General features: G+C 33.8%; 2 protein-coding genes and 1 long non-coding RNA gene across 3 annotated transcripts; all 3 read right to left on the minus strand.

The window, feature by feature from the left end:
- Positions 1-593: 593 nt before the first annotated feature.
- On the minus strand, positions 594-1890 carry LOC124453920. Its single transcript, XM_047004747.1, is given in 3 exon segments — positions 594-1621; positions 1624-1746; positions 1749-1890. Coding segments are annotated over 3 exon segments (1293 nt in total).
- A 4522-nt stretch (positions 1891-6412) lies between these two features.
- On the minus strand, positions 6413-8725 carry LOC124453863. The gene is made up of 2 exons (XR_006951234.1): positions 8607-8725; positions 6413-6828 (listed from the first exon to the last, which is right to left on the minus strand). It is a non-coding gene; the product is annotated as an uncharacterized LOC124453863 (long non-coding RNA).
- Positions 8726-9859: 1134 nt separating this feature from the next.
- LOC124453921 lies at positions 9860-11465 on the minus strand (the record flags this gene model as incomplete). Its single annotated transcript, XM_047004748.1, has 2 exons — positions 10951-11465; positions 9860-10403 (listed from the first exon to the last, which is right to left on the minus strand). Coding segments are annotated over exons 1-2 (885 nt in total), but the record flags the coding sequence as incomplete, so codon positions are not given.
- Between the last annotated feature and the right edge of the window lie 10656 nt (positions 11466-22121).

A 22121-nucleotide genomic window follows, 5' to 3' on the forward strand; every position in this document is an offset into this window, starting at 1 on the left:
AAATATTTTTGGAAAATTTTTTCTCCATTCAATATTTCTCTATTGCTATGTGTTTGTACCTGCTTGAATTGCTTTTTTCATTCTCCTGGTTTTGCACATTAGTGGATACCTATGAAAATAAAAAGACTACTTTAAGAAAATACTCGTGACGAGATGTAATCTAAAGAATTACGAACAACTTTTCAAACGTTGTTTTCGAGTATGGCAAAATGAGTGCGATTTAGAAGACAAAAACCCACAATTTGGTGATGCCCTTTGTATTGTATATCTAATGGCTAGTGAAAATTACTTTTGAAACAATACTTTAATAAGATCTTGGAAAGTAAGATAAGTGCTTTTGTCTTTTTACTCTTTTCGGACGGATAAGAAATTTTTTAAACATAAAAGTAATGATTTGAGAGAAGCTTTTTTAAGAAATGACAAGAAAGCAATTCAATAACTTGTCTTACTTGTGCCATTTCATCGCCCACATTAGTAAGATCTATTGTAAATGGTGTAGATTTTTTTGTCTTGCGTCGTCTGGGAGGTAGGGCCTTATGAAAGATTTGATGGTATTTTGTCTCGGTAACCTTTTAATTTTTTTTTCACAGGACTCAATCGAAGAGGCAAACCATTTTCTGTGGAAAGTTTTGTTCAAGAAACTGTTTCAAGCTTTCAGCTTTTTGCACTGCTTCTTGTAGAGTGGTCTCGTTGTCGATCAGGAAGGTCATACTGTGTATTTGGCCCAGTTGTTCTTGCAAGATCTTTCTGAGCCTTTTGGAACTTTTGTTTGAAGTAGTTTCAAATTTAACTGTTTCTTCGTGGGGTATGTCGTGGATATATTTTTTGTTATCAGAAGACAACGATTCTTGCAAAACAACGTCTCTTTTGATGGTGCTCCATGATGACGTATTGGCTTCCTCTAGTTCTTCTGCCGTAGTATCTTGTGGCAATCCAAGAGGTTCATTGTCGAGAGTGATGAAAACGCTATTTCGGTAGTCTTCTGGAAGATTTTCGAAATCCCACTCGTCATAGAAAGAAAAAACTGCGAAAAAATGTTTGCAAGGGAAATGGGTAGTGTGCCATATGTTGCAGGTACAACTTGGTTCTCGGAAGTCTATGAAATGTTTTTTTCCAACATTGCTCTCGCTCTTGACATTGAACGTGCCCTTCTTTAAATTAACCGGAGTTATGTCGTCCTGTTTGAAAATGGCTGAAGCGTATCGATTTTTAAGGCAACATTTCAAAGAGTGCGGAGGTCTGTTGTGCAAGTATTCTGGGATTGATGGGTTGTACTTGCAGTAGGCGCTGCTCAGTCGTAGATTTGCATCCAAATAGTGCTGAAGAACATCGGGAATGAAAGATTTAACCAACATCACCGCAATACCATACACAGATTTGTCAATACTTTGGGGTAAGTATTCGTATTTAAAGACTCTGTTTTGAGCCTCAACGCCATTGTTAGTATTAACAATGTTGGTGACTTGCTGTTTTCGAAAAGCGTGTGCCCATCTGACAGCGCAAGAAAACCACGTACGGTCAACATATTCTCTCATCTTGCTGCATTCTTTATACACTTTGGACTCTCGAAAATCTTTTACTGCCTTGTCGTACTCCTGTTTGGTACTGACATTAGCAATCTTTTCATTTGCAGAAGGAAGTGTTGTTGCTGTTCATATGACAATCCATTCTTGCTTGCTGAAGCCCACCGTTTTAGCGCTTGCAACCTGTGAAAGTCGCAAACACAAACCTGTACATCGGGAAAACTTTTTCTATCGCGCCTATTTCTGCTAATGAGTAATCCACCATAAAATATTTTGGGTTCCATACTGGATTCCATCCTTTTATAGTAGCCAGAGCCTGTTGGAGGTTGTAAAACTGTCGGACTTTTCGAGGAGTACTACGGTTCATTAATGGACCGTAGTACTCCTCGAAAACCTAAAATTGGAATTATGTAGTCAGACAAAATTTCGCCTCTTACGTTCCCAACACTTGATGTTTAATGTTGGAAAACACAAGCAATCGACAATATGTTGCATTGATGCTTGAGGCGAACTTTATTCATGGCAACTATGAGACTTTCTTGTCATGATTACTTTACATGAAAATATGGAACCTCTGTATAAAACACAAGACTTACTGGAGTGATATTTTCGACACAGCTGTCTAATCACGACGTAGGCGTCATCAGAAGGCTTACAGAAACTGCATTTATCTGTGGAAAATTTACAATTGTTATTTCTTATCCATGATACTACACATGGATATCAACTGTTTATCCTACCTTGAGCACATTTACACGAGTCATGGTCGCAAGTCCGTAGATGAAGTCATGAAGACGACTGTCAACTTTAGGACCGTAGAACTTCGTACATATTTTCTCTAAAGATATGGAAGAAAAGAAGATACTCCACTATAAGTACTAGCTCGATACAAAATCTTGCTTTTTCTAATATTATGTATGTAGTGAAACAACTCGTTCCTATCTCAAAGTTCTCGAGCTGTGAATAAATAAGCCCTTACCTGGATCATAATAGTCGTTCGTACACGGACACAGGGACAGGTTGAACTATTCCGACTTTAAAGTCACGTTAGAACTCCAGATTGAAACAAAGCGCGTGTGTGCTGGCTATTTTGTCCAGGTACAAATACACTTGTCGGTCAGATATTTCAACTTCGCTATTCCTGGATTAGCTTTGTCTTGAAGCTAAAAGAAAATGTAATTTTTAACAAATGGATTCAAAGAATTAGGTATATATTTTCTTACGAGGGAATAGCGAATAAAGAAAAACACTTCAATTGCACGAAATCTGGATACTGTTTTTTTTTTATTTTTCTGTTTGTTTGAAAAATATTTTAATGGTCGCCAAGCTACAGATAAAATTGAACTATCCATGAAATCATGAACTTGCATGTAAAACGAATGTAAAACGGCTGTTTCCATGATAGTTGTTTCATGCAACTAGGCGGGAATCGTAATCGAAATATAAATATTAAAGCCCAGAATATAATGCGTAAAACAGCCACAAAGAAAAAACATATATTGTTTCTCTTCTTTATGGCTGTTTTAAGCATTATATTCTGTACTTTAATATTTATATAATAATTCTTTTTACGTAATGAAACTTTATTTAAATAAATTTTTCTAGAACAGAGGCAATTGTTCAACACATCGTACTTTCATCAATATAAACAGACAGTCAAATCAGTGCTTTGCCTAGAGTGCAGAGCGTCATTTTGTGTAATCAAGCAGTTTTATGAAAACAGTCTAAGCAATATGGCGTTACTTACATTGGATTTAAATGATCCCATACAACAGTAGGAAGAAATCGAGATGACCTAACGCGATGATTTACCATGAAAGACAGCAGAATAAAGATTGTATAGTAACAGAATATTCTCTCAGATAACAAAGCCATGAGCGAAGTTATATTTCAAACTCAATATTTGAGGAAATTTTTGCCGACGGTTTGAGATTACCAACAATATATGAAACCACGACTGTCTTTAATTTCTCTTTGTACTCACACGTTTTAGAACCGTATTTATATGCTTTTTGTATTATAATAAATGCGTAGATACCGTCAATGTTTCGTCGATGAGAACACTTAAAGAATATTCAGCAAATGTTCACTGCTCAGTGTCATAACATGACTGTCAAGAATGAAAACGCATGTTGTTATAAGATTAAAACTATCCCACATTCCACAAAGTTAGTTCCTTCGTTTCGTCCGTCTATTTAATGGAGTTCGATTACAACACACGCGATGAATACAGTACTTGATGTTAAATAATATCATTTGGCGAAAAGATATAGTTACTTTATTAATAAGCAGCTTTTGTGCTTTTATTTCATACTCTGTTCAATTCAAAGGTTTTTGTAATTTTGATCCATGTCGAGACTATTCAATTTCTAAGAGCAAAATATCCACACCTGTAAAATGCATTGTAATATAATCATTCTCAATAAATTATTTATACAACCTGCATTAATTGCTGTCGTAGAAATTAAGACATTTCTAAGTGATATGTTGTTTGTAAGTTTTTTCGTTGTGAGCAGGTTGTTTTGCTTTGTCGATAATTTCAGTTTGATATTACTTCAGTTTGATTTTCTTTGTCAAATTCCAATAAAAATATCTGGCAAACCACACGGCGCCTGTCACCACGCAATTTCATAATTCAAAATGACACAACAAAAATACAACAACTATACTTTGAGACATCGATAGTATTTTATTTGACAGATAAATTCCTATTTTTTGACTGTTTCTTGATATTTGAAAGTTTCCATTCAAAAAATCAACAGCGAAGAAACTGAAGTAAGAGCTTGTTAGTTCAGAAAAGCTCCAAGAAGAGCTTGTTTAGTTCAGGAAAATTTCAATCCATTTAGTTATCTTGAAATTATATACTCTCATTTCGTTATCTTCGTTTCTTCTTCTTTAAGATATTTCTCTGTGTTGTGCTGGTAGTCCATATCTTTATCTTGAATTTCTTCTTCGTCGATATCTTCATGCTTCTTTTCTTGTTCGAACTCGTGTGCTTTCTTCTCGTTTATTTCCTCTATTTCAGTTTCTTTTTCCATGTCCTGGTACTCTTCTTCGATGTTTTCTTCATTAAACTGTACACATCAATTTATTAATAGGATGTGTAATAATCACATAAAGTGTGGAGAACTTATCGTAAAGATACATTTGACGTATTCTTTTTAGGACAATTTATTTTCTTTTTTTAACATTTTTTACATTTAATTATTCAAAGTATTATCTTAAGTCTGTACTGTAATTCCAATAGGAAACGACGATTTCGGTTAGTTCTGTCTTGTTGAGAATTTTCCTGAAAATTTTCTTATCGTTGTTGCCATCTGGAAGAATTGCAATCAATTTTAAACATAGTTTAGAAAACACACAATAAAGACATAAATAAATCATTAATTAAACCTAGTGCAATCTCTTTTCTTGCTAATGGTAAACAAAACGGTATGTGTAACGGCAATAAACTGGCATACCTTATATTTCTAACACATTCTTCTAAACACTTTAACACTGTTAGCATTCTCATAACTTGTTTAAACTTAAACTGACAGTGTCTCTCTAATAAAACGTTTTTACGACCATGGTTATATATGCCGAAAACTGGCATACTTTATATTTCTACCACATTCTTTTAAACACTTTAACAGTGTTAGCATTCTCATCCCTCGTTTCAACTCAAACTAACAGTGTCTCTGCAATAAAACGTTTAAACAATGTCTCTGTAATAAAACGTTTAAACAATGTCTCTGTAATAAAACGAAGAATGTGGTAGTAATATAAAGTATGCCAGTTTTCGGCATATATAACTATGGTCGTAAAAACGTTTTATTAGAGAGACCTTGTTAGTTTGAGTTTAAACGAGTGATAAGAATGCTAACAGTGTTAAAGTGTTTAGAAAAATGTGGTCGAAATATAAAGTATGCCAGTTTTTGGCATATATAACCATGGTAGTAAAAACGTTTTATTAGAGAGACATTGTTAGTTTGAGTTTAAACGAGTGATGAGAATGCTAACAGTGTTAAAGTGTTTAGAAAAATGTGGTCGAAATATAAAGTATGCCAGTTTTCGGGATATATAACCATGTTCGTAAAAACATTTTATTAGAGAGACACGGTCAGTTCAAGTTTAAAGAAGTGATGAGAATGCTAACGGTGTTAAAGTGTTTAGAAAAATGTGTTACAAATATAAGCTATGCCAGTTTTCGGCATAAATAACCACGGTCGTAAAAACGTTTTATTAGAGAGACACGGTCAGCTTAAGTTAAATTGCATTGAACATTATCAATTAAACTTTAAGAAATACACATGCTATGAGTGATGACATTGTTTTGACTAAATCTCTGGGAATTTAGTTTATCTACGTTTTCATGACTTCAATCGAAAAAAATAAACTCTCAAACATTGTTTATTCACGGTGGATTAAAATAAAGCTAGAGATTTTAGGTTTTTGGTAAATAGAAAATGTGCGAACGCATATTGAATGATGGCCTTTATGAAATAAAAAGAATTTGGCATCTTTTGCATGCATTAGAAAAGAAACAAATCTTGAGCTACAAGTCGACTATGCACAACGGAAAATATCAGAAGTGGAAACAAACGAAACAAATTAAGAGTAACTTTACAATAAAGTAAATGGTTTGAATCTGAAGATGACTAAGACAAAGCTTTTGACTCTGAAGATGACTACCGCTAAGGTTGCCGAAACGTCAGTCAACAACAACAAAAACAGTCCTTCTCAGGACTATACCAACCTGGACGATCTACATTTACAAACATGTAACGAACTTCACAATCATGCAAAACCGTACACACAAGAATACAAGGGAATTTTAGTGTGTAAAAAACGATAAACACCCCTTAGTAGCTATATGTACAGCGAAATAACAATATCTGCACAACAAATGAAATTGTACATTCATTTATAGCAAAATAACAATAAATACACAACTATAAACAATCCGAACTATGAACATATGAAATTTTCCTGGATGCATACGTAATTGTATGAACAAATTTTCAAGAACGTCCCTCTGTTTTGCAAAAGTTTCTTTTCTTTTTTAGTAAAGTTTCTCCCTTTTTGGTTTGCATTACAGCGATATTTTAGCCTTACAGAACGTCTAACACGACAAGTCATCTATTGATTGCCAAGGTTGTATGGACTTTAAGTGAACAAAAACGCAAAAAAACATCTTTCATGTAACCGCCAGTAAATAAATAATGAACTCAGCTGAAAAGTAGCATTCCTTGCTGTTTGGACATTTCTTCTTTTAGTGTCTCTCAATTTAGGCCAATCTGTCAGTGACATAAATTCACGGACTCTATTAAAACGAAGCAACAAAAATGAGCATTAGTGACATTTAACAACGCATCCTTTTTCACACGCCATTTAGCAACAGTAGCTACTATACACTAGCTTAACAAGTCCAATAGGATGAACGCCAAGTATGTTCACTTATTTTTAAAAGTCTTTCTACAACGCTTTGATAAAACTTCCCGTCAGCCTTGTCGAAATATTACAGATCATATCGGATCAACTGAAATAATTTTAGGTACATGTTGTGTTATAAAGACTTATTATTTGATTACACGAAGCTTATTCTACTACTATCTTTTGTATTTCGATAGTTCCTATGGCACTTTCAAGGTCACATTTAACCGTTGCGCAGAAAACCGTTAACAATGATTTAGCCGAGTTTATTTCTATCTTACGTCAGGCCTGGGCAGACAAAAACCGTATGACTGAAATTATAAAGTACATGAGCTATAGCTATGGCTAGATGAAATAGCAATTTTAGAGTAATCATCTCCAGTCAAGAGGGTGGACCGTCATGCCAGGCGCGCCAAATTAATCGCGGTTGCTACACTTCAACTTTCGTCCGTAGATTTACATGATTGGGCGAAACATGACACCTCTGAAAAATGTTTAACCAAAAAAGATAGTTAATCACGTATGATCACTTAGCAGAACAGAGAGATACCTGAATATTATGCACGTCATTAAAGGATGAAATATCTTTGGATGTCATAAGCCCTCTAATTATCAATCAATCATTTCAAAATGGCGTCTGAATTCTAAGCTTTCGCAATTACGCTTACCACAAATTTTTTAGATATCGATATGATAATGAAAAATAGTTACGCTAAGCGTAAACGTGTCTGCGAAACGACATGTCTTCAATATCAGAACAGCATTTTTACTGCCCTCTCTATTCTTATGCATATGCAGCATACTCGAGTATATTCTCGTCCGTTTGATTTGAAATTACATGAAGCAGAGTTGCTAACTTTTGGTATAAAAAAAAGTGAAATACAGCTACTCGATAAAAATACTTTTATCTTCCAATGCACATGTCTGAACAAACTTTAATAATTCATGACCCCTTTTGAAAATTCTTGTAAACCACGACGATATTCTTGGATCACTTAGAGCGTATCGTTAAAACATCAATGTAGGACGGAGAGAGAGAGAAGGAAAATGACCGTCGCTTTTAATTTTGAACATGTTCTTCAACTTTAACTAAAGATTTACACAGATGGGCTTTTATATAAAACAATAATGCGTGTTCTGCATTCTTGCGTAAACTAAAAAAGGTATGAAAAATTCGATATCCAACGTGATATTCATCGAGTTAATCCTCCAGTGAAATATTCTTGGACTCGGATGCAACTTTAATGATGAATATGCTCGTGTTAGGTTGGTCGATTTTTAACAATAGTCTATTTAATGTTTTAGCAGTTATATCGTAAGTATGAAAAAGGAGGATTAAAAGTGCAGCTTTTGTCTACTTAGACTACGTTTACACTACTCCGGATCGGTCTGAAGCGCATAGTTGAAAATGGGGAACATTTTATGTTTTGGAAAGCTTTTAATGACTGGTGTCGTTGTAATTATTACAAATCATTGTTTTGACCTATAAACATCTAGCAATATGAAAATAAGAAATGGCGCCCTCTTTCACAAACAACTAACGAATTTTGACAGTGAATTTAAACGTGTAAACGCAGTCAAATTTTGCCGTCACGTTTTCCGGCGTAGTGTAAACGTAGTCTTAGTATATTTAAACGCTTACAAATCATTGTAAAGATTGAATCATACCTGCTTATGTACTCAAACAGTGATTTTCATAACTCGCTTAACGATTTCTTCTATTTTCTTTCCTCTAAAACCTTTATCTCCGAAAGTCCCCTTGGCTATCTTTAACAACTCGACAAGTTCCTCTCTAAGACAGTCAATTACGTATTGTCGATAAAGATAATTTCCAAACAAAATTGAAATGCTTGCGATGAAAAAGGACTATCGTATGAAAAAGTGGTTGTTTTCTTGCCTCGTTTTCGACGGAAATGTCTGCGACAGTTTGTTCATCAACAGTACAAAGGGACTTGAGTCATCTTTTGTCCGTGGCATGTTATCAATATTACTTTGTTTGATTGATTTCAAAACATTTCTCTCCTCGTCTTTATGTGGGACTATATGAAATAAAAAAGTGACGTAGGTGAACAATTGATATTCAAGGAATTGATAAGAAATCCAGAAGGGTTCACAATATAGTTGATTTGGAGTGTTTGTTTAGGCAATATTAGATTTGTTTTGACTTTTCACGACATGCTGTTGGGTCAAGGAGCTAAAAAACGAGTCGAACTTTTGGCGAAAGTATGGATTGTATAGCAAATTGGGCCAGACATATTCTCAGTAGTGATTTTAAAAAAATTGACACGGCCTTCTGTATTAATTTCACTTGGCTGATCAACATCTAATTAATTTAGAGATTTAATCTTGTTGCTCGTATCTAAGAATGAAAAATTAGCAAGCTGTATTCACAATTCGTCGATTTATGCTATGCGTGAAGAATGAATTGGATTTTTTTATTAGTTCCCATTTCTTCATGTTGAGCAGTATCTTCTTTTGGTTTTTGTTCTAACTTATGGTAAACACCATTAGAGAATCGGCTAGTGCATCTCATATATGCTTCATGTCAATGCCGGATTAAGGGGTGGACATAATAGATCAGGTCCTTGACCACCAACAAAACAAGAGAAAAGGGATCGCCCACCCGATTAGTCAAATTGCTTACTGATAATACAAGTGACGACAACAGGAGAAATAGTCCAATGTCTGTAATAACAATGGACTAATGGTGTTGAACAACGACCAGCGCCAGACCTTGGACAGAGGCCAGTTATAATCTCAAATGAAATGAATGTCTATTTGCTTTTTAGAGGTGCAAAGGACTTTCAACAATGTGGTAAAAAAAGGCCATCCAGCATAAGGTGGTCCCCAGTCCTCCCGAGTGGTTAATCCAGCCCTGCTTCCTGTTGTTATCGAAACTGTAAAGTTGTCTTAAAAGTTACTTCCAAAGATCTTAACGTTTCATCATCATCTAAAGCTTCAGAATTAGATGGACTTGGCGATGCTCCAAACGTATCTGGCTCTATGGCCAGACCTGGATTACAAGAATCTCTGGTCTTTACTACAGGATACAATGCTTTAAACCAGTCCCCAAGACCACGACTCTCTTGAAAACATTTGATTCCAGATGCATTTTTAATTGTAAGCGCAGCATGTTTACAGTCACTAACACATTTCTTGAACTTTGTACGTAACTGCTTTACACTGGACTTCAACTCACTACCTCTTGCTAAAGCTCTCTTTTTCAGCTCTCTTAAAATTTCCCCATAACTCTCACTATTTCGTTGGCACTTTGTATTGGTGAATATAAGTTTTCTTTTGTAATAATCACTGTTCAAAACGATGTCAATTAAATCATTTACATCATCAGGGTTCCAAGTAGACTTACGGCCAGGTCTCTTTTTTCTCTTTTCATCAATTTCTTTCAAATCACTATCGTCATTTGACTGATCAAGTAAATCATGTTCAAACTCATCATATTCCACACTAAAAAGAAACAAAGTTAAATTAAATTTAACATGATTTACTCATTCAATTTTTTGTAATTAATCAAAATTTCAAACTATCGACCATGCAAAGAACAGATAATAAATAAAAATGCTTTATGAAGAAAAAAACCAAATTGTAACAAATGTAATGAGAAACAAGAAGTTGCACTGTAAACAAGTAATGACTCCCTAATGTGATGGCTTGTAGAAATTATGACTGTTAATTTAGTAATATCAATACCTAGCATGATGTGCATTTGTATGCAAAAGTTGTATAAATAAAATACCTTAGTAAATCTAACTAAATCTAACATGCTTTTTCTAAATCTATGTTAAAATAAACCTGTTTGTTTCAAACGAGTAAAGGACTACTTCCATGAACACATTTCTAACACTATTTAAGCCAGAATTTTAAAAAATTTACAATGACAACCATATATAATAGAAATAATAACACTATTTATTAAGCTCAATGATACTATAAAATACCATAGCATATTTACATACCATAAATGGATTTCATACTTCATAACTTACATACATACCTTTCAGTTGGACCCATAACTTCGCCTTCGGTGATCTCACAAGAGGACAGTCGAAATGAACGTATGCTCGCCCGAGAAGATGTACTCCTACCAATTTCTTGATCGACTTCCTCACTCCCAATCTTTTCACGAAAACATGCATCGCAACGAGAAACCGCTCGTCCTGCTTTCCAACCAACACTCTCTTCGTCGTCTTCAAAAATAGAGCACCTTGTACATATAAATTTTTTGCACTTTAAACAAGTGTATTTTGTTAAACTTGTGCAAGAAATACAAGGGCCATTAGCATCACTAGATATATGACTTGTAGCTAAATCGAGAGATCGGAACACAGCAGTCATATTGAAATTAGTTACGTGAAACGTGAACTGAAAGATAAATATTAAATGTCACCATCGTTACGCGCGCGAATTGTTTTATCCTCTTGCCGCGAAAACGATTTTACCCACTTTAACTTTTTTGTAAAAAAAAACATCATCGTATGCGCATTGTCAACTTTCTTGTTCTCCTTCCATTGTATTGCTCTATAATAAAGCTAAATATGTTAACGTTCTGAGTTCTTTATTATTCGTAAAAAGCGGTATGTGGAATAACAATACGAAGGTATTGCAAGTTTAATTGCTTCATCACACTAAGCATATGCACATACAATAACTGAATTGCAAACACTACTTTCGCTGCAGAGTAAGTCAGAATGCATGAAACTACTTGACAACTGCCGTATTGGCAATATTTTGGAAATAATTGGTGTTGAGTCATGCTCATAAACCACAAAAACATGTTAAGGAAATAGAATGTGCGTAGTTTAGTTTATTAATGTATCCGTTCCCACACGGCTAAGAGCCAAGGAACAGTTATTGACGTTAGTTAAATTTCCTTATATACCATATATAGTGTAAACAGAGGAACTACTCCTGCCAATAGTATTGTTTGTTGTTTGTAATAAATAGTATAAATACTGCTTTGTAAAATAATAAAAATCAGTTCGATCATTAAGTTCATTCGTGGTTGTTACTCAAGGTATAGAGTATACTCAAGGTATAGATATATAGATATCTATACCTTATATATATATAGACCATTTTAAATAAACGTTCCGATATGTTTAGTGCATGCCGTCATGTAACTTAACACCTTTTAGTCGATGTATATAGTCAGCAAATAAAATATTATCTGTCAGTTGCCTTTTAGTCGATGTATATAGTCAGCAAATAAAATATTATCTGTCAGTTGCCTGACAGATAAATACTGCTTTGTAAAATAATAAAAGTCAGTTCGATCATTAAATGTTCATATAATGATCGAAGCAAATTCGATCTTCTAAAAGGATTTTGGCAGATACCATTAAGCGACAATGCAAAAGAAATATCTGCATTCGTTACACCCAAGGGACTTTTTCAGTATAAAGTCATGCCATTTGGTATGAAAAACTCTCCAGCGACATTCCAACGTTTGATTAATCACATCATAATGGACATCAAAGGATGTGAAGCGTATATTGATGATGTAATTATCTATAGTGATACATGGGGAGAACATCTAAAAATAATGCGGCAGTTTTTTCGAAGGTTATGTGAGGCTCGTCTCACCATCAATCTTGCGAAAAGCGAATTTGGATGTGGTCATGTGACATATCTTGGACATGTAGTCGGACAAGGTCAAGTAAAACCAGTCAATGCTAAGGTCGAAGCGATCTCCAAATTTCCTCAGCCCACTTCAAAGAAACACTTAATGCGTTTTCTCGGTATGGCTGGCTATTATCGAAAATTTTGCCCAAACTTTTCAACAATAACCGAACCGTTGACCAATTTGCTACGGAAAAATGTCAATTTTACTTGGACAACCTCATGCCAGAACGCTTTTGACCAGCTAAAAGCCCTATTACAACATTCCCCGGTTTTGTCCGCTCCAGATTTTCAACGCCCCTTCAAACTTGCTGTCGATGCAAGTGAGCAGTTTTGTTACAAGAAGGCAAGGATGGTGTCGATCACCCGGTATGTTATTTTTCAAGAAAATTTAATACTCATCAACAAAATTACTCCACTATTGAAAAGGAATGTTTAGCTCTAATCTTGGCCCTACAACACTTTGATGTCTATGTTTCTTCATGTGGAAATCCTCTCGAAGTTTTTAGCGATCACAACCCTCTCGTTTTCATCAGTAAAATGAAGAACAAGAATCAACGTTTGCTCCGTTGGAGTCTATTATTATCCGAATTCAACCTTGTTATCAAACACATTAAAGGTAGAGACAACCTCATCGCTGATTGTCTCTCACGACCTTAGAACATTATTATCTTAAAGAAAGCTTTTCAATCTTTCTTTTTTTTTAAGGGGAAGGGTGTTACATGATAATACATAATCATGTAAATGATACTTATTATTGGTATATACTTAAATATTATTAGTTAACTAATTAGTAAAATGCCTTACTCATACATGCATGTGTATGTTAACCACAATAACAGGAAAGCTTACGTATAGGACGTGGTCAACCTACTGACCACAAACAACTTACAGGATACATGGTTAATCAACTGACCACAGTTTACGCACAAGCGTTTAATCGTACTTCATTGTGCAATCATATATAAGCCGAAAATCGAACGTTGTAGTGATGTTGGTGCTTAGTATAAGTCCACATCAGAAGAAAGCTCATGTAAAAGAAGACGAACTATTTAAGAAAATAATGAAAGAATACAGATATATATCCTATCCATCAACGAAAGAGTCACTGAAAGTCTGAAAGCAGTTGTCTACATAAGTTTGAATATTTAAACATTTATGTTATAACGATTATATCAAAATTATTAGTATATTAAATAAATATTTTAAGAATTGACAACAACTTCTCCACAAGGTTTTACTCCTTTTGTTACGAGCAATTGAACCAAAAGCGGCCATTTTATTATTAGTCGGGACGTTCGTAACAGCTGATTCAAGTAGATTGAAATTACTTGGAAACGATACGAATACTTTTGTTAAATTATGATAAACCTATTTCTATGATGACATGCGTTGTTTGTTTTTTGAAAACAATGAATTATAAGACCGTAATGTCGAAAATTAAATAAAAACATTGAACTTTCTTCTGAACGTTATGTACTTTTACAAAGGAAACTTTCTTGTTGATATCCAGTGTATAAAGGCGTGTTGACAAATTTTCACGTATAGACTCTATTGTATAGTATATATATCTCAATATTGATAGATAGAGATCGAACTTGAATTGTGATCGACGTCTATTTATATGAAGGATGCATGCTGATGATATTTCAGAGTAAAAAGGTATTTAGCTATAGTGTTACAAACGTTCGTAACCTTACCAATAGGCATGATAGAATCGTTAGAAAATCTACTCCCCCAACTAATTTATTGAAAATAAGTATTTGAAAATTGCGATTTTGCATTAAAACCTGCGTCAAAAACTGCATGTTCTATTTTCTTGTGTGGAATTTGTGTTGATTGAATAAACCTTTCTTTCAATGCTCGTCAAATGTCTTCAACCATGCCGAAAGAGATGCATAAGCATGTTGCATTTTCGTATAATTATATCTTTTTCCTAAGGAAGTGTTAATGCAAAATCAGCTCTTATCGTAATTGTACTGTTACGTTACATTATTGTAATTATTATTATATTATTTGTTATAATAGCAAGAAGTCCTTTAATTAATTCAGTCATCAAGCACGTAAACTTGTTGAATTGTTTTTTTATTCTTAAATTTCACTTCTGTTCCGTGATAAAACTTTTCGTTCTACGTTTCAAAATTATACTGTCCAGACTTTGATATCAAATACATTTTCCTCGCCATCTCTTGGTTACAAATAGCTGTGATGTATATTCAAACTCGGTTAAACCATGATTAAACCAATGGTTTTTTTAAGATTAATGGTTTTTGAATGGTTAAACCAATGATTTTTTAAGATCTGGAGCGAACAAGCGGTCAGGTATACTTGCTTTTAAAAACATACCGGTTTATTACTGTTCAAATATATAGTTCATAATATTTCCATCATTTACTCTCTTGATTTCTATTAAGAACTAAAAGATGTTTACTGTGTTTACGCAGGCTTATGGAAACCGAGGAGACTTGGGAGAACTCGAGAGCAGATCAGTGCAAGCCGTTGGTTGCACCTGCTCGAGAGTTCCCACAAACGTCTCCGAGGTTTGCAAAAGCAAGTGTAAACATGAAAAACATCTTTATTTCTTTTATAAAATAAAAATAATGCGAAAAAGACAAACATTTTAATTTTTCCTCTGAAATGTATTCATGATCGATTTGCAAATTTTCTTTGACTGGTTGATTGTTTTCATGGATTTGATTGGTTGAGCTCAGATGTGTTTTGCACAGGCTAATGCAAACACGGCTCTAGACCAATCACCGCACGCGTTTTCTTGTTTTTATTTTATAAATACTGTTTTCACACGAAAGATAATCAGTGAAAACTACGATACAAAAACATTTTCGAAAAGGAGGAAATGCTTAAGTGTTTTATAGAATTAAATTTCTTAGACACATCACTGTAACAATTTGAATGTTAACACCAAAAAAATATGATATAAAGATTGGTCTGAGATAAACTAATTTACTTAGGTCGAAACAACCAATGCGGCAATACCAATTGAGTAGAAATTAATTGGTACACAATACTTTTTGCAAACATTTCCTGCAAATTCATTTTGTTTATTATAACCAAATTGTTCATCATGAGTAAATTCAATTAATTATGTAAACTCAACCGTTAGTAGTCTTGACGATTTTGCAATTCAAAACCTTTTTGGTACTCTGTCATTACGATAATTTTGACTGTTTTAAGTGTTTTTAACATTTTTAGACTTAAAAAATCACACTTACCAATCGTCAAAACCTAGATTTTCTCGCACAAAAAACAAATCATTGTGTATATCATTGCTTTCTACACAACTGACATTGTTTATTAACACTACATTTGTTTTAAACACATTTCTTTTAAAATGCCAACTTTGTTCGATTGTTAGATGTGATAATGTTCACGAAATGAAATATTGTCGCTTCTCGCAGATAAGATATTTGCTTCTTTTGTTGAGGTTCATTTTAACGATAAACCCATATCTCAAGTTTTTGATGAGGTCATACACAACTTTCTCGGCAACATTAGACTAACAAAGTCACGGTCTTGAATAGTAGCTACATACTGTACTGTGGTCACGCTCTTATAATTTATATAGATGTTTACTTCACACCGCTGGTGGACGATAATTCATCGTCAAGAAAACACTTTCTTTTTTTTGTGTTGAGATTTGCCTACCTTTTTAAAATATGGCTAATAGCTTGAAGACCATACATACGTGTAACTCACGCGAGATAGCAAGCGTGACAAAAATTGCATATAAATCAAGAAATATATTTACCAGTGTTGCCACGCCCTGGGATTTCTCCCTAGATCTTGGGATTTTCTGCTCAAGCTTGGGATCTTGGGAGTTTTTTTCGAAATATTGTAAAATCTTGGGATATTTTGTTTAAATATTTTATAGGTAATATTATTTCGTATTATGAATTTATAAATAAGTGTGACACGTGTTTATAAAGAAGCTTGACAACCTTCACACCCTCCCACTGAAGATGCCGTCTGAATCTGATATTTATTTGAACATAATATAAGTTCTTTTACCGTGGATATTCTTTAAATTAATGTACGTGTATTCCATAAAACGCTGAAGCATTTCTTTGGATCGAAAATATTATTAATTGTTATTGCATTTCTTGGTTGTCTTTACTATTGAACAGTAGAAATCAGGAGGGAGTGAATATTGAAAATAATTTTTAAAGTGGAAGTTTGACAACTATATTTCATCATTTCAACACTTATATACATAAACTATCGATTTTTATGAAATTAAAATTAAAACAAAAATCAATTCATTCCAGTCCTTACATTAGCGTTCATTAGTGCGGCTAATCGTGTACCCATGACAAAGGGGTCCCCCAGAAACGACTGTGTGGGATCTTGGGATATTTTAAAGGATCTTGGGACTTTTTGCTCAAAATCTTGGGAATTTGTAAAATAGTGAGTGGCAACACTGATATTTACTACATAAATCGATTGCATAAAAAGCCCAAACAGATTCTGGGCCGCCTATGGCAGTATATTATTAAACTGGATAGTTAATCATAATCGTAAACTTGGACTTTGTTGTCATTGTCATTGCTTTCGATCGGTTACCTGCTTTTCTTACGGCTCTGGTATACCGGCCACATCAATGGTTGGATGCATTTTTCGTCAATATTCTTATCAGTTTCACTAGCACACTCAAATTAAGGTCGAAACAAGAATCCTCAAAATATGGAAAAAAGCCTGCGAGGTAGAGAAAGCCCCAAAGCCTGTCAATGTTTACCCACTAAATTAAATTTATCTATTTCTCGCGTCCTTGCCACTCATTTTCTTCGTTAGGAAACAAATCAATAGATATTCCTTTATTTTTTGTGTGACTGGCGCAACCAACTTGATTAGGTTGGCCCAGCAACACAACGTTTCCATCGCGTTTTTTTGTATAGATTACTAGTAAAATATGCCATGTTGATTGGATGTGTTCAACCATCTACGTCACAACTCCTTATCATACGATCAAAAAGTTCGCAAAAATATGGCTGAAAATGGCAACTGTGAACGTTCATAAAATAATTTATGGAAATCAGATGCTGACATTCAAATTATAATTGCAGAAATGGAATCCCCAAATGCTATTCTTTTAATTTAGCTACTAAAAATGGGGGCTAAAATTGGTAATATAGACACTTTAACATAACATTTTTTGCTAATGTATAATAGCGAATAAAAGAAATGATTCTTATAAATCAAATAATAATTGTTCTTGTTTTTCTTCAGTCAATTTTCTCGATCATTGAAAAAGCCTCAAACCATATCTGCGTTAGATAAGCTTTGAAACAGCTTAAAACTTATTTTGCCCATATTCGTGTTTTATCCTTTCGTGTATGCGGATCACTCATCACTGACGGATAAGCCTTGAGGTGCACATCATCTAGATCATCTGCTGGTTCACAAATGTCATTCGTCCGTCCGTATCTGCGTTTTACCCCAAAAGCGTGCATCTACAGTTAGCGATACTTTAGAATTAATTACTATATTCATCTGACCTTTGTGTTACAGTGTTAAATAGATAAAGGCAGTTACAAGATAACATAGTGAGAATTTTTCTAAGTTCCATCCCAAACATGAAATATGGGTAGTGTATTGTGGTAATAAACTTTACGAATGAGCCCCATTTATGGTAAAGTTTTAAGCAAGGTCAATAGGGTAAAATAAGTTTTCTGTTAAATGTCATGACCGGCAAACAGCATGGTATCATAAAATATCATATAAAATATCATATAAAATTATTAATAATAAATATGATTATCATGGTATATGGTTATTGATTATTCATGTATGTGACATAACTGAAATCTGCAGCAAAGTCGAGAAATTTATTTTTATTAAACTTGTGTTGAGTGAATTTTCGTGATTGAGATGCGTGGTATCAAACAGCAATGCTTCCATCTCCATAATGTAGTCCAATATGAAAGAATCCAAATCAAGTTGAATATCTTAATCTGGAGGACATCGTGAGGGAAATTAAAATGAAATGAATAATTAATAAATGATCACATCATGCATTTTATTATAGAATTTACACTATATTTCTTAAGCGTTGAAATGCACCGTGCTCTTAAGAACACGTCACGTCCGGTAAACTAGTACCTTACGAAAAAAGCCAAACTTGAGGAGCAAAATATCAAGGAAGATCAAATTTCGTCCTATTAACTATTAAATAAATTTCTAATATTCTTAAAAGTATTCATTCTATCTAAATACATATTTCCCTGAGGGTGATATTGGGCTCTTAATCGCGTCTAGACTTTTAGTTGCTCTTGGGTCATCACAATCCCTGTTCTGCCCGGTCCAGTTTGGTCACTTCTTCCAAAAAATTAATTTTCACCAATTGTTTGCGTTCACTTTAGAACATCCGGTAAAATGTATCTTGAACACGTTGTATGATACATATTGGCAAATTGTACCACAAATGAGTAACTTTAAATCGGTAACATTGCCCGCTGTTGTTGTTGTGTTGACATCACATATCACAATCCACAAAAGTGTCTTTATCATCCTCTGGAAAAGAATCTAAATAACAGGTTGTGTCATTTCTTCACGGTTATGTTTGAGAGGTCTAGTCATAGATATTGATAAATTTGTTTGTAAGCCAACGTGGGAAACCATTACATGTTGAAAATCTTTTCATAAAATTAATTTCAGACATAAGATTAAATAATGTTTACTTTATACAGAGTTTCTATTGTCTTGTGTTTTAACTTGAATCGGATTCCTTTGATGTGTTATATTCTTTCAATGCGTAGTCAGACTAATGAATATAAACAGGACCGAAACTTCTGAGGGGAGGTAGGGTGTGTGTGTGTGAGAGACAACCCCGCAATTCGTTCAATCTTTGGTCTAGTCGGGCAAGTTACAGCAATTTGCCGGGAAATTTTTGAAAAATTGATAAAAATACAATATGATATAATACACAACAGAAAACACAAGGCAATATTATAAAGATATAATTTTCATAATTACACAGCTCCACAATTTTAAAAAGCAAATTGGGTAGGGTTTTGTACTCGTATATATCGTAAAAAATCTGGAGACGTTTCAACATGATATGTGGAATTTCTTCGAATTCTGTTTAATTTTACAGATGGAAACAGTTGATTTGTAAGCTCAACGACAGCCTATTTATCGTTATTTTGCAGCATTAAATTCTTTCATGTGGAAAGTTTTATAATTGTATACACATTTTTCTGCATGTTGATCAGTTCGTGTTGTTATCCATGTAAAATTTATTTTGTCATATATCCAGTTCAAAACGACATAAACTCAGCATTCGCAGCCCTGCTGACGTAAAGAAGTTTTATATTATAACGATATTCCAAGCTTTCATGGCACAATATAATTTTTATCTCGTGTTATAATAATCAAATATAGTTTGTATTTTGCAATCATTCTGATTAAACACAATCGTTCACTTTGGAAAACTTTGGTGAATTAAAATCCCAGCAAGTCATACTAATTTACTTTACAATTGCAAAGGCAAATTAACCAAGGCAATACCAAATAATTGTTCCCCAATATTTGTTATGCCAGAAATGTGGAATTGCCAATTCTCAACACCGACAAAAAACAAAAACACGGGCAAATTTAAAAAACCAGTTACCCTACGGGTACCCGGAGTTATTTGAACGTACGAAAATTTTCAGTCATTATTTATGTTTGAAAATATTTTACTTCATTATTTTGTCAATATTTTTCTCAATGACATGAATGGGTTGTCAAAATGAGACAAAAAAACTCACCTCTGATATGTAATGTAGCTAAATTGTTATGGTTCATTTTTATCGGGCGTCCTGCTGACATGCAGGTCATAAATGGCATACAGTATTACATAATTATTCAAATACAAGACATTTTTCATCTTTTAAATTTATTTTGAAATTTGTTTACAATCGTTCCGTAATTGACAAATTATTGTGCGCTGTTTTTTGAAAACAAAACCCGGAGCGATTTAAAACATAAAGAATTTCACGATGATACTTTTGCTTTTTAATGCTTATTTCAGACTCGTAGTTAATCTACTCACGCGTGCTTCAAAAGCAGTTTTTCATTGTATCTTATATTTTACTTTCACTACATAAATTTAATTACAAAATTTCTTATTACTTTTTGTAAACAGTAAAAGCAAATCTTTTCAAGCAGTTTTTCTTACTAAATTTTGTTTTTGTCAGGTAATATTTCAGAAAGTGATTTTGCTTTTATTTATAATTTTATTGAAACGAATAAACAGCAGTATATTTTTGCTATCAAAAAATTAGTTTAAAATAATCGGAAAACACGATCCAGCAGGAAAAATGCCGAAATAGATGAAACTTGTTTCATACTATCATTTGCAGGAGTCCTACAAAAGCTTTGCTAAATCATAAATACTTTACGACGTGGTGGCGTCCTAGACTCAGATCCCTCGCGAAAATTTCACGGCGTATTAGACGAAACGTGTTTGCTAAATAACTCTCTTATTGATTTTGTTTTTTCTTTTGAAATTTAGTCATTAATTAGCATTTTAATGATCAGCCTCATTTTCATGGAGGCGCTATTTGAGAATACTCATTAATAAGGGGCTGTTCACATGAGTCCAGTAGCCGGGTTCAGCGATGTGTTAAATCATTTTGGTTAAATCACCTGATGATAAGTTTTGAATCGTATCCATTTGCCAAATTCATTTAATGCTTGACTGAATCCCGGCTACCCGGGCTCATGTAATCAGCCCCTGAGCGTCAAGTGCAAAATTTGCATGGTTCCATACCCAAAATTATTCATCTAGGTGAACTTAGTAATCATACAAAGTTTCATGTTCATCACTGTAAAGTGAACAATTTTGGCGATACGTTAAGTAATCAAAGCGCCTTCCAAAGCAGAAAATTAGCTAAAATGATTCTAGAAATGACTAAGGTTTAAGAAGAAATTGGAACACACAGGGTTGAATTATGACACATGTTGTTTAAGCTATCGTTAGGAAAATTGGCTTTAATGCGTAAACGAACGCTTACCTTTCAGATTGCGCATAATTTTTACTTTTTCGTTATTAAATGCTATTTTTTCATAATACTCATCAATTATACATAAATATTACATTAAATTATGGAAATATGAATAGTTGATGATGATTTGAAAACGGCAAATAGAAAGTAGCAAAGTAGCAAAAATAAACCGCGTCTTGGATGGCAAGCGTTCGCGTGCGGATGGAAAAAATGCCAAATCAGTCCTAAAACTATGTTAGCTTGAACATCTACCATATTTTAAACCTGTGCATTGCAATTGCTCTTTAGCTTTGACATTTTTGTCGGAAAAGATCTCAAAAGTGCTCTCGGTAACATGCACTATTTTCACTTGCAAAAATTTACTGTCAGATGAACTAGTGGAAGTCCAACTACCTATTCCACCCAAACGTTTTGGTAGATCTCGCGCCTGTTTGTTCATTTTTTTATACACCCTGTATACTGGTAATATTTGAAGCTACTTTCCCAAAGTCAACAAATAGATTTTTTCATTTCTATCAGCAAGGTTGATGCAACTAAATGGTCT

The sequence above is a fragment of the Xenia sp. Carnegie-2017 genome, unplaced genomic scaffold, assembly GCF_021976095.1.
Source record: "Xenia sp. Carnegie-2017 unplaced genomic scaffold, XeniaSp_v1 HiC_scaffold_26, whole genome shotgun sequence".
NCBI lineage: Eukaryota > Metazoa > Cnidaria > Anthozoa > Malacalcyonacea > Xeniidae > Xenia > Xenia sp. Carnegie-2017.